General features: G+C 49.2%; 2 protein-coding genes across 7 annotated transcripts in view; one reads left to right on the forward strand and one right to left on the reverse strand.

Moving 5' to 3' along the window:
• LINS1 (lines homolog 1) overlaps positions 1-2,598 on the reverse strand; it is an 11,063-nt gene extending 8,465 nt beyond the window's left edge. Inside the window, exons 1-2 of one of the 3 annotated variants that reach the window (XM_036355731.1) lie at positions 2,181-2,598; positions 1,191-1,433 (exon numbers count right to left, since the gene is read on the reverse strand). Coding sequence is in view for 1 of the 3 variants with exons in the window: in XM_036355730.1 (XP_036211623.1) it covers positions 2,181-2,278 (98 nt within the window). In the remaining 2 variants the exon portion in view is untranslated. The remainder of the gene's footprint in view (positions 1-1,190; positions 1,434-2,180) is intronic. The other 2 variants (XM_036355732.1, XM_036355730.1) reach the window with 2 other exon arrangements.
• Positions 2,599-2,827: 229 nt separating this feature from the next.
• The window catches only part of ASB7 (ankyrin repeat and SOCS box containing 7), a 28,857-nt gene continuing 18,397 nt past the window's right edge, over positions 2,828-13,287 (forward strand). For 2 of the 4 annotated variants that reach the window (XM_036355735.1, XM_036355734.1), the window contains exons 1-3: positions 2,828-3,092; positions 3,305-3,402; positions 11,097-11,211. Coding sequence is in view for 1 of the 4 variants with exons in the window: in XM_036355734.1 (XP_036211627.1) it covers positions 11,154-11,211 (58 nt within the window). In the remaining 3 variants the exon portion in view is untranslated. Of the gene's footprint in view, positions 3,093-3,304; positions 3,403-11,096; positions 11,212-12,800; positions 12,877-13,287 lie in introns of all 4 variants that reach the window. The other 2 variants (XM_036355736.1, XM_036355737.1) reach the window with 2 other exon arrangements.

The raw sequence follows: 13,287 nt of genomic DNA on the forward strand, positions 1-13,287 counted from the left end.
GTGCTGGGTACCTTCCCTTTGCCCTGCTGGTTATACTCATCACCTTTCTCCTCGCCCCAACAGGCTCCGACAGGAGATGGGGGTGGGGGGGAGGGAGAGGGAGAGGGAGGGAGAAAGGAAGGCAACCCTTTCAAGTTTCCGAACTGCTCCTTCTACTTACCTTGGGGGGCCTAGAGCAGGTGCAGGTGCTGGCTGTTCCTAGCCCCAGGGGCTCATTTTCTTAAAACAATGGAGCTCAAGTTTCATGGGCCTCAGAATCCCTAGGAAGGGGAGGGGGGGGGGGCGGGCCTTCCCCCAGGGGTTTCAGACACAGTAGTTCCAGGACGGGGCCCAATCATTTTTATTTCTAACAAGTTTCCAGGTTCCCACTGAAGCACTGAGAATATTTAATACCTGCCGCGCTTTTGTCAATTGCCCACTTATTATAAACTCTCCTCTGTAGAACTCTGCTACAGGTCATATTTTTTTTTTTTAGCCTGATAATTAAGTCATAGATAAAAGACTTCAAATGATGTGGTTAAGGCAGATAAGATGCAGTGAGTAGGGGTTGATGGGGGCGGGGTGGCAAGAACTGGACGGGGGACTAAATTTCAATGAGCATTGACCAATCTACTTGATGTTACTGGTAAGGAATCTGACCACATTAGGCTGATATTATATCATGGCAATGCTACAGTTTTGTTGTTTTATAGGCTGATATTTTTTGTGTTTTAATGGAAAACGTCTAGAAAGAAGACTTGTCTACCCTTCGTTGGTAAAATAGGGTTCTCCATGTTAAGTGCTGCTTCAGAATGGAGGGTTTCCTCATTCATCCCCCTTTCCTGCCTCCTCCCACCCCCGCCAGCAGCACTACCCAGATTTTACTGAACTGAATTCTAAATTCTGTGCACACAATAAGATTTGATTTTTTTTAAATATTTTTTTATTGATTTCAGAGAGGAAGGGAGCGGGAGAGAGAGAGAAAAGAAACATCAACGATGAGAGAGAATCATGCATCGGCTGCCTCCGGCAGGCCCCCCACTGGGGATGGAGCCCGCAACCCAGGCATGTGCCCTTGACCAGAAATCGAACCGTGACCTCCTGGTTCATAGGTCGTGACCTCCTGGCTCACAGGTCGAAGCTCAACCGCTGAGCCACACCAGTTGGGCCAAGATTTGATTTTCAATTATTGAAAAAATACGGTTACCTACCCCACCGCAGCCGAGTACCACACGCTCAGGGATTTGAGGAACGACGGGGCCTCTACGGTGAAAACATGTATGCAGCTCAAGTAGGAGGAAGCCGATCCTCCTTTACGGAATAGTCCACGTGAAAGGTTCCCTCCTGGCTCTGGCTCGTGATAACACGCTGCTCCCTCTGCCTAGAAAGCTCTCCCGCCTTTCCTTTCGTTTTAAAAGCTTGAATATACATTTCTATGCAACAAACTGGACCACCTACAAGAAAATAAAAATCCTGGAAACACATAACCTACCTACCAAGACTGAATCATAAAGAAATAGAAAGTCTGGACAGATTACTACTTAGAGAAGATGGAACCGGTGATCAAAAAACCTCCCAACACTACACTCGGCCTGGCCGGTTTGGCTCAGTGGGCAGAGGGCGGGCCTTCGGGCCAAAGGGTCCCGGGTTCGATTCCGGCCCAGGGCTTGCACCTGGGTTACGGGCTCTATTGGCCTGGTGGTGGGGGGATGCGCATAAGGGAGGTGACCATTTGATGTGTCTCTCTTACATCCATGTCACTCTGGGGGGGGGGGGATATCCTTGTGTGAGAACTCACAAAAAAATTAAGTGGAAACTCCAAGGGTCAAGCGAACACAACTAGGTTGTTCACTATTGTTTCTGTAACGCCTAGGACGGTGCCCGGCCACCTGCTAAATGAATGCATGCTTGCAAACGTGTCCATCACACGTTTTCTACTCCCTTTCCCCCTTCCTTCCTGGGTAATCCGTATCCTGCAGGGGGAAAGCCCTTGAAGCATCACCATCATTACAAAGACAGGTCCCCTCTTCCGCGCAGGGCGAGGTCTGCTCAGCCTCCAGCTACCGCGGCCCAAAGGATGGAGACCAGCCCAGGACCCGGCACGGGGGCGGTGGGACAAGGCGCCCCTGGGACTCCCGCCTCCCCAACCTTCAATCCTCGGGCCAGCCTCTCGGTCGGCCGCACACACCAGCTCAGTTTACCTGTCAGGGATCCTCCGCCTCCGCCATGCCAGTGCCCGCCGGCCCCCTCCGGGCCACCGTAATGCACAGACCGTCCGAGCGGGCCCCGCCTCCCGCATGCGTAGAAGTCCTATTCGGCGTACAGTGTCTCCTAGCAACCGCTTCGAGTCCCTCCGCTAGGGGCGGGCTTTGGAAGCCACAGCGGGGAAGCCTAGAGGGGGTGAGTGAGTGCAGCCAATCGCAGACGAGTCCCAGCTTCGATGGCCACGCCTCCTCCAACTGTCGCGAATGCGCAGTCGGCTTTACGGCAGGCGAAGGGGTGGTGCCGCTAGGGAGAAGGAGGAGAGAAGGAAGCGCCCAGCCAATCAAGTCGCCTCCTCCCGCCAGCCCCACCTACCCCGGACTTGGTTTACGGCTCCGGGCTCTGGCTCCAGGGTGGCCGCTGATTGGCTGCTGAAGGCTTGGTCCCATCCCAGTGACCCCAAAGTGCTGGAGGGAGGGGGCGGGGGTGGCCCAGTGCAAAGTGCATCCTGAAAGCCCCCCGCCTGGTGCCCCCGCGGCTGGTACCGAGGACCCTACCCAAGCCGAGACCTCGCTGCCCCGACAGCTCCCGTGTCCTCGCCTCGGAGCTGGGAGCCTCCGGCCCGGACCGCGGCAGCCCCTCTGCTCGGAGCCTTCAGACCGGGACCCCCCCCCCCCCTTCCCGCCCGTCCCCGAGCCGGGACTTCCTCCCTGCACCCCTGCCCCGAGGCTGCCCCGCGGCCGGGACCGCCGCCTAGCGTCTGTGGATGCTCGCCGGGCTGGGGCCGGGAGGCTCGGAGGAGGCTCCGGAACCCCCGTGTCCGGCCCTGCCCGAGGCATTTCTTCAATGGAGAAGTTGGTGAGTGTGGAGGAGGCTGAGAGGAGGAAGCGCCGCAGCAGCTGAGGAGACAGGTAAAGTCAGTTACCTTCCCTTGAAGCCAAGGGGGCGGCTGGGAGGGAGGGAGGGGGGAAAAATCACTGCATCTTCCTACCTGCCCTGAACCAACCTCCCTCTCTCTCTCTCTTTCTCTGCTCCCCTTCCTCCAAGCCCCCCCCCCCCACCTCCCTGCTCCTGGCCCCGGGGGCACCGCGCCTCACCTCTCTCCCTGGTTTCTGATTTCCAGGTTTGGTGTTTGGCTCCCGAGCCTGGAAAGCAAGAGGAGGCCTGCCCACCCACCTGGGAAGTAGCCGAGAGCTTCTAGCGGTAGCATCCTCCGTGCAGGTAACCAGCCAGCCCTCCCCTGCCCTCCCCCATTGTTGATCCCCCGGCCCCTGTCTCATTAGGCAATGACTCTGGTTTCAGGGTGGTTCCCTGGGGTGGGGGGAGGGGGGGTGCAACTGGTTCCTGAACCCCCCTCCCCCTTTTCACCGCAAAAAAACACACACACACACACACACAAAAAAAACAACAAACCCAGAAACGCTGCTCTTTTTGCCCTGCTTCTGGGCATTTTCATAACTTTTCCACTCCCTCATCGTCTTTCCCACCCTTTCTCTCTGGCTGGTGTTTCTGTGTGTTGCATTATCTTTTGGTGATGGTACCATTTTCCTTGCTCTGAGGTTCAGAGAGTTTTCTGGTTCCTCCCGCAACCCTCACTCTCCTAGGAATTTTCCTCGATTGCTTGTTCATTCTGAATGGCTCTCCTTTTTTTTTTTTTTTTTTTTTTAATTAAACCGCAGTTTTCTGCTTCCCCCTGATTCCTTCCTATCGCCGTCCTTCTAGCTCCACCAGAATAAAAATCCCTAACCCACCAGGGTTTGGTCAAGGAAGGTGATGGCTGGAAATGTATGAGTTTTGGAAAATAATGTGAGTTTTTCCCTAGTAAAAAAGGGGGTCGGTGTACCTTAATGGCGCAGATTGTAGGAAAGCAAAACGCGCCCCTGAAGGTCTGATGTATCGGGAATGCTTCAGGCTTTTGTGTGTTTCTGTGGGACGTGTGTGGATGGGCTCTGAAGCTGTTATAAAAAGGTAAAAAAAATAATACTTGTTACACCTCCGATTTTCTAGAACCCATAAAACTTTCCATACTAGCTCGCTATCATTTGACATTCAAGAACTTTAAAACAAAGGAATGTTTTGGCTTTCTCTTTGCCCTCTTCATAACTGAGATTTCTCCATTCAAAGCCCTCACGGCTAATTTGGTAGATTGAAATGTAAGCATCTAGCCCTGGCCGGTTTGGCTCAGTGGGTAGAGTGTCGGCCTAAGGACTGAAGGGTCCCGGGTTCAATTCCAGCTAAGGGCACTTACCTGGGTTGCAGGCTCAATCCCCGGCCCTGGTCTGGGTGCCTGCGGGAGGCAGCCAATGGATGCGTCTCTCTCACATCAATGTTTCTCTCCCTGTCTCTCCCCCTCCCTTCCACGCTCTCTAAAAATCAATAGAAAAAATATCGTCGGATATTTATCCTTGGAGGATTAACAAAACAAAACAAAAAAGAGAAGGGAAAAAAAAAAGGAAAGAAATGTAAGCATCTAATTCAGGCGTCACATCTATGCTGCTGGATTTTGTTGGTGCCTCTTAAATGTTTAGGACATTCGTGTAATTCCTAAAGAAGGGGGTATGACCAGGGAAATCATAGAAGCGTCAATTCAGAAATTAGCCAAGTGAATGACTTTCCTAACATCCAGTCACGGGAATCTAAAGTGACTTGTTAATCTCAGAGTAATTTTAATATCTCAAGACTGCTGAGGGAGTTGTAGGTACCGCAGAGCACTTAAAATAGCAGACGTCCTCAGGAAATCTTTGATTTACTCCGTTCCACTGGACTCTCTGCCTTCCCCCAAAAGAAAGGAATGTCTGTCTTGAGTCTCCCCACTGCCAAGACATAGCCAGAGACACTTTTAAGGGGCTCTGAGGGTTTCCATATGCTTTTGTTGTTGTTGTTAATCCTCACCCAAAGATATTTTCCCATTGGTTTTTAGAGAGAATGGAAGGGAGGGGGAGAGAGAAACATCTATGTGAGAGAGACACATCGATTGGTTGCCCCGAGATTGGTTGCCCCGACCGCAACCAAGGTTCGAGCCCTCAACCAGAATCGAACCCGGGACCCTCGAGTCCACAGGCCGACACTCTAGCCACTGAGCCACACCAGCCCCGGCCTGGTTTGCATGTTCTTGAGACCTAGAGGCAGACCCCGCCGGGGAGTGCTCGCTGCAGAATGGGATTTCGAGTCCGTGTCAACCGGGAGCTGTCCCGTGTGAACATTTAGGGCAGCCCTTGTAAGTGTACATAGGGGCCACTTCATTTCAGTGAAAGCCAGGCGGAAGCCTGTGAAGTTCAAGGCCGTTTTGATGATTTCAGTGTGGGAATCACCAGAGAGATGTCTAATAATTAGGACTTCTGGAAATATTTGAAGTATGTTTTTTTTTTGTTTTGTTTTTTAAATATATTTTATTGATTTTTTTACAGAGAGGAAGGGAGAGAGAGAGAGAGTCAGAAACATCGATGAGAGAGAAACATCGATCAGCTGCCTCCTGCACATCTCCTACTGGGGATGTGCCCGCAACCCAGGTACATGCCCTTGACCGGAATCGAACCTGGGACCCTTCAGTTCGCAGGCCGACGCTCTATCCACTGAGCCAAACCGGTTTCGGCTGAAGTATGTTTTTAAGGTAAAAATGAATGATGTGTTTTCTATTCGGGTCTTCCCTGTTAAATATTTTTTCCCCCCGCTTTAGACCTAATTCTAGCCAGGCTGGTGTGGCTTCGTGGTTGAGCATCTAGACTTTCTGCCACTCACGAAAAGGAATGTCTTTCTTGATTCTTCCAATTGCCAAGACCTAGCTAGAGATCCTTTTAAGGGGCTCTGAGGGTTTGCATATTCTTTTGTTTTTGAACTAGGAACCAGGAGGTCACGGGTTCGATTCCCGGTCAGGGCACATGCCCGGATTTCGGGCTCGACCGCCCATAGGGGGCGTGCAGGAGGCAGCCGATCCATGATTCTCTCTCACATTGATATCTCTCTCTCTCTCTTTCTCTCCCCCCCTCTTCCTCTCTCCTTTTCCGTCTCTCTAAAAATGAATGGGAAAAAAATATTCTCAGGGGAGGAATGAAAATGAATAAATGAATCTTTGTGTTGTATGGAGGCCCAGGAGTGGGGTGGAAATATGCACACGCCTTGCTTGTTTGGGAACATAAACGCTATGCGATGTTGAGTGAGATACTAACATCACCCTCCTTCTATTCGATTAGGGGTTCCGGTCTTTCGATCACATCAGCAGAACTCATCCACACACGTCTCGGCCATGTTGAACTTTGTAGTATTTCTGCACCCGCCTCCTCTGTTAGGACTTGCGAGCCACTGGCGGCTTGGTTTGTGTGTGTGTGTTTTCTCAGAGGCCATGTTCTTGGAGTTGCCGATTTTATTTCCTTAGCAGCCTGTGTCTCGGTTTACGCTGCAAAGAAATGCTTACTTTTTTTTTTTTTTTTTTTTTTTGAGTAGCAAGCTGTTATCTTGTTTCCAGCTTGTGTGAAATCTGAAAGCGCAGCTCTGATTTGTGTCCCTTAATCAGAAAACGTGTGGACTTTTCAGTGAAAACCGCACGCAGAGAGCCATGAGTGACTAACCGTGTATGCCGACGGAAACTGGGGACATGCGGGCCAATTGGGTGCCCGTTATGTAACCCTAGGCAGGTCTGAAATACGTTTTGTTTTTTTTCATTTCCCGCACTCCACTGTATGGATGTAGACTTTTTCTTAATTATATGAAGAAAGACGTTTTGATTTTAACTTTCATGAAGTTTACTTGGCCATCCATGTGGAAATTAGATGGTAACATTTATTTCTGTATTTATTTTTTTACTATATTTTTATTGATTTCAGAGAGGAGGGGAGAGGGAGAGAGAGAGAGAAAAACATCAGTGATGAGAGAGGATCATTGATTGGCTGCCTCCTGCACACCCCACACTGGGATCCGATCCAGCCTGCTACCCGGGCATGTGCCCTGCCCGGGAATCGAACCATGACCTCTTGGTTCATAGGTCGGACACTCAACCACTGAGCTACACCAGCCAGGCTAGATGGTAACATATAATTTCTAAATATTTAGTTTTAATAAGGTCAACAGCATAAGAGCTTGGAGGCCTATATTGTTATCTTTTGGCCCCATATAGAGTAGAAAACATGCATTCATCAAATTTACACATAGCATTAACATTGGGCAACAAAATATTATATAAAAAGATACATCAGGTCCAGCCGGTATGGCTCAGTGGTTCTGTCGACCGATAAGCCAGGAGGTCATGGTTCGATTCCCGGTCAGGGCACATGCCCGGGTTACGGGCTCCATCCCCAGTAGGGGGCATGCAGGAGGCAGCCGATCAATGATTCTCTCTCACCATTGGTGTTTCTGTCTCTCTCTCCCTCTCCTTTCCTCTCTAAAATCAATACAAGTATATTTTTAAAAATAATAAGATACATCAGGGAAGTGGTTCATTTGGTATATAATTCTGAAGTCTTCCCTGTTAGTGTGCGTTTTTTCTAACTGTAAAACCTAAAATGGAATTTCTGAAGATTGCACCTTCAGAGTTTTAGTCATTCTGAGTCATCATTGATTTAAAACAATTCGCATTGTACGTTTACTTAGACACTTGCCTCCCGGCCCGTGTTCCCTTATTCGATGGGTGATTTCCATGAGCTGTCAGATTTTCAGACCTGCCCTCCTTAGAGGAAATAGACTTTTTTTTTTTTTCATTCTCACCTCTGGACTTCCTCTGCGGTTTGCAATGGGCACCTTTGCCCTTTAAGTTCAATCGTCTCTATGTTTTCCTCATCTGTGTACACGTGCATAGCTGGGCTCTGCTAAGGGCAAGGCCCCACAAAACAGCACCCAGATCAAATGCATTTATGATGCTTTGGACTGTGAGGACCTTTGGTAATAAGTCACCGTCCTTCATAATTTAAGGGCTGCAGCTGCCAGGGATCATGTGTGCATGGTATGTGTGTCCGTGTGTGCATGGTGTGTGAGTCCATGTGTGCATGGGATGTGAGTCCGTGTGTGCATGGTGTGTGTGTGCATGGAATGTGAGTCTGTGTGCATGGGATGTGTGTCCATGTGTGCATGGTATGTGAGTCCGTGTGTGCATGGTAGGTGAGTCCGTGTGTGCATGGTAGGTGTGACTGTGTGCATGGGATGTGAGTCCATGTGTGCATGGTGTGTGTGTGCATGGTATGTGAGTCTGTGTGTGCATGGTATGTGTGTCTGTGTGCATGGTATGTGAGTCCGTGTGTGCATGGTATGTGAGTCCGTGTGTGCATGGGATGTGAGTCCGTGTGTGCATGGGATGTGAGTCTGTGTGTGCATGGTATGTGTGTCTGTGTGCATGGGATGTGAGTCTGTGTGCATGGGATGTGTGTCTGTGTGCATGGGATGTGAGTCCATGTGTGCATGGGGTGAGTCCTTGTGTGCATGGTATATGTCCGTGTGTGCATGGTGTGTGTGTATGGTATGTGAATCCGTGTGTGTGTGGTATGTGAGTCCGTGTGTGCGTGGTATGTGTATCCGTTTATGCATTGTGTGTGTCCATGTGTGCATGGTATGTGTCCGTGTGTGCATGGTATGTGTCCGTGTGTGCATGGTGTGTGAGTCCATGTGTGCATGGGATGTGAGTCCGTGTGTGCATGGTGTGTGTGTGCATGGAATGTGAGTCTGTGTGCATGGGATGTGTGTCCATGTGTGCATGGTATGTGAGTCCGTGTGTGCATGGTATGTGAGTCCGTGTGTGCATGGTAGGTGAGCCCGTGTGTGCATGGTAGGTGTGACTGTGTGCATGGGATGTGAGTCCATGTGTGCATGGTGTGTGTGTGCATGGTATGTGAGTCTGTGTGTGCATGGTATGTGTGTCTGTGTGCATGGTATGTGAGTCCGTGTGTGCATGGGATGTGAGTCCGTGTGTGCATGGGATGTGAGTCTGTGTGTGCATGGTATGTGTGTCTGTGTGCATGGGATGTGAGTCTGTGTGCATGGGATGTGTGTCTGTGTGCATGGGATGTGAGTCCATGTGTGCATGGGGTGAGTCCTTGTGTGCATGGTATATGTCCGTGTGTGCATGGTGTGTGTGTATGGTATGTGAATCCGTGTGTGTGTGGTATGTGAGTCCGTGTGTGCGTGGTATGTGTATCCGTTTATGCATTGTGTGTGTCCATGTGTGCATGGTATGTGTCCGTGTGTGCATGGTGTGTGTCCATGTGTGCATGGGGTGTGAGTCCATGTGTTCATGGTATGTGTCCGTGTGTGCATGGGGTGTGAGTCCATGTGTTATTCCTGGGAAGATCCCTGCATGTAAAGAGTGCTTTTGGGTTTAAACCTACGGCTATTGTTGATAGTGGTTGGTACTGTCAGAAAAGGGGAAAGTGATGTGCCATTTCCAGAATCACGTGGTTCCTGTTAAGTCGGCAGAGCTGCCTAAGCGAGTTCTAAGCGGGGTCGCAGGAGTGGCCGGGCCTGATAGCGGGCCCAGCTCCCGGCGGGCCCTCAGGAGGCCTTCCTTCTCTGATGGGAGGCGCCCATTCGGGATGACCACAAGTTGTTGTTGTTCATGCCTCTTTCTTGTTGAGAGAAACCATTTAGTACTTCATCCTTAACACAAAGCCTTTTCTTTCTTTTTTCTTTTTTAATATATTTTCATTGATTTCAGAGAGGAAGGGAGGACAGAGAGAGAGAGAGAGAGAGAGAAACATCCATGATGAGAATCACGGCTCGGCTGCCTCCTGCACACCCCCTACTGGGGATGGAGCCTGCAACCCAGGCACGTGCCCTGACCGGGAATGGAACTGTGACCTCCTGGTTCATAGGTCGATGCTCAACCACTGAGCCACACCCGCCAGGCAAGATCCCTTTTCTTTGAGTTGTAGAGGGAATTTTTTCAGAGTTCCTATAAGGAAGCTGGCAAGACTGTTGTTAATCTTTTACTCACTTGGGTGTGTGCATAAAGGAATGACAGCTTCACAGTGGCTCACGTGGTGCCTTTTGGACGTATGAAGAACCAGCATTTAAAGTCACGATGTCCATTTCCTTGTCACAGATTCCATTTTGGCTCTGGCCACCTGCTGTATTGAATGCACACATTTTCTCATCTTTCTTAATCCTGTTTGGGGAAAAAACAAGTGACTAACGGTGTCAGTTAAAAAGTAATTCAGGCCCTAGCCAGTTTGGCTCAGTGGTTAGAGGGTAACCCCAAGGACTGAAGGGTCCCAGGTTCTGTTCCGGTCCAGGGCACATACCTCAGTTGCAGGCTCGATCCCTGGTCCCAGTTGGGGCGAGTGTGGGAGGCAGCCAATCCATGTGTCTCTAGTGCATCTGTATTTCTCTCTCTCTTGTCTTTCCCCCTCCCTTCGACTCTCTCTGCAAATCAGTGGAGGAAAAAATACCCTCAGGTGAGGATTAACAACAACAACAACAAAAATAATTGCCCAGCCGGGTGGCTCAGCTGATTGGAGCTTTCTCTTGTGCATCGAAGGGTTACGGGTTTGATTACTGGTCACAGCACGTACCTAGGTTGTGGGTTCAATCCCCGGTCGGGACCGTATGGGAGGCAATTGAACCATGTTTCTCTCTCTCTCCCTTCCTCTCTCTCTCTCTCTCTAAAATTAATAAAACATATCCTTGGTTGAGGATTTAAAAAAAAAAGTAATTCAAATAAGGCAAGTCTGAAAATATATTCTGAATAGAGCAAATGTGTGATTTATTATTTTCTTTATTCTTTTTCCAAAAACACTCTGCCTCGTTGGGGGGGGGGGGAATAATCCTGAAAAATAAGTGATTTTGTACCTGGGGGAGATGAATGGGGGTCTCAAGGTCAAGCTCTGTCTCTGCTCCGTAAGGTGCTGAAGTGAAGACCATCGAATGGTAGACGCTGTGGGTCGCTGTGATCCTCTGTCATCTCTCGGAGTTTTCCCACGGTTGTTATTTGTGTTTAGGTAGAGGAAGCTGGTCCGTCACCCGGACGCACTCTGAGACCCGCCCCACGATGCTGTATGTGCACAATGCTTACTAGGCGGCCCCCTCCCAGGAAAAGGGACTTTCTTCCAGAAGGTAAGCGACTGGAGGTCCCTGGTCACCCGTACTGTTGGAGGGGGTGAGGGGAGCCCTTTAGCTTTGACTGCTCTCCCTCCAGTCAGCTCATGGAAAACTCAGCACAGCACTTGCTATAAGAAAACCCAGGTTTCGTTTGATGGTGTTTGACCTTTGTTCTTGCAGAGTAGCCCTCATTCGAGGGCCAAGGTAGATCATCCCATTAAAAAAAGAATCTGTGAAAGATGGTTGCTTTGAGCCGTCCGTAGCTCCCGTTCATTCTTTCTGATGGTCTTCAACATCTTCTCTTAAAACCGTAATCATAGCCCTGGCCGATGTGGCTCAGTGGTGAGAGCGTCGGCCTGCGCGCCTAAAGGGTCTCAGGTTCGATTCCCGGCCCCAGTCTGTGCGCATGCGGGAGGTAACCAGTCAATGTGTCTCTCTCACATCAATGTTTCTCTCTCCCTCTCTCTCCCCTTCCTTCCTCCCTTCCACTCTCTGAAAATCAATTGGGAAAAAAAAAAGATCCCAGGGTGAGGATTAACAAAACAACAACATCAACAACAAAAAACGCTAATAGTAGGCAAAAACCTATTCGAACAGGATTCCTTCTTTTACATTTTTAAAACGAGAGAGACTTGACTTTAGCGTCAGTTGAAAAACAATTAAGTGAAGAGATGGGGAGGAAATCACGTTAATTAAGAAGACAGATCGTCTTGAAATTTCTCATTTCCTAATTTTTCTGAGGAAATAGCTCTCCGTAGAAGTAGCCCGATATTTGTAAATGACGTTACTTAGTAGTGATACTTGAGAGTTTGTTATAACCGCCCTAGCTGATTTGGCTCAGTGGATAGAGCGTCAGCCTGTGGACAAAAGGGTCCCAGGTTCGATTCTAGTCAGGGCACATGCCTGTGTTGTGGGCTCGATCCCAAGTAGGGGTTGTGCAGGAGGCAGCCGATCAATGATTCTCTTTCATCATGGATGTTTCAATCTCTCTCTCCCTTTCTCTTCCTCTCTGAAATCAATAAAAATATATATTTAAAAAAATAGTTTGTAATACCATTTTCCATGTATAAAATAGCAGAGGATATTTGATTATGCTCTTAGGCCAGCTGTGGGCAAACTATGGCCGTGGGCCGGATCCGGCCCGTTTGAAATGAATAAAACTAAAAAAAAAAAAAAGACCGTACCCTTTTATGTAATGATGTTTACTTTGAATTGATATTAGTTCACACAAACACTCCATCCATGCTTTTGTTCCGGCCCTCCGGTCCAGTTTAAGAACCCATTGTGGCCCTCGAGTCAAAAAGTTTGCCCACCCCTGTCTTAGGCTGTGATGATGTGGCCTAAGTCAGGCTTAAGTTTACCTTTGTACAATCTGTAATGAGGAGTTGTTGTTTTTCTGGTGCCCCGACCGGGAATCGAACCTGCGACCCTTTGGTGCATGGGATGACGCTCAACCAGCTGAGCCACACCAGCCAGGGCTATAATAAGAAGTTTTACACGATAACTTATTATTGGTAACAAGATCATCCCAAGATGTCTAACCTACATAACAGACCAAAATGTCTTTAAAGAACCTTATCCCATAATTTTTTTTTTATTTTTAGAAATGGAGGCCTACTCGGAGATGTGCCTAATCTGTTCCTGGAAATTAGCCCAGATGGAGTGGCTTCCTAAAAGAATGTTAGTTTAAGTCTCTGTATGTCTTTAAATAAATTTTTATTGGTCTCAGAGAGGAAGAGAGACGGGGAGAGAGATGGAAGCATCAGTGATGAGAGGGAATCATGGATCGGCTGCCTCCTGCACGCCCCCTGCTGGGGACCGAGCCCACTACTGGGGCCTGTGCCCTGACTGGGAATCGAACCGTGACCTGGTTCATAGGTCAACACTCAACCACTGAGCCATGCCCGCCGGGCGGCTTTCTTTTGCCATCTTTCATCATCCTACGGAAATCACCGAATGTCTGGGTCATAACAGATTTGGTTCATTATGAACTGGCATCACTGAGGTGCACGCGATTTAGCCAAGGAAAATTCCGTAACATTTCATGGCCCCTCTGTCAGGAGCCCAGAATCCTAAACGCCATGTTCTCTG

Source organism: Myotis myotis, unplaced genomic scaffold, assembly GCF_014108235.1.
Source record: "Myotis myotis isolate mMyoMyo1 unplaced genomic scaffold, mMyoMyo1.p scaffold_m19_p_23, whole genome shotgun sequence".
Lineage (NCBI taxonomy): Eukaryota > Metazoa > Chordata > Mammalia > Chiroptera > Vespertilionidae > Myotis > Myotis myotis.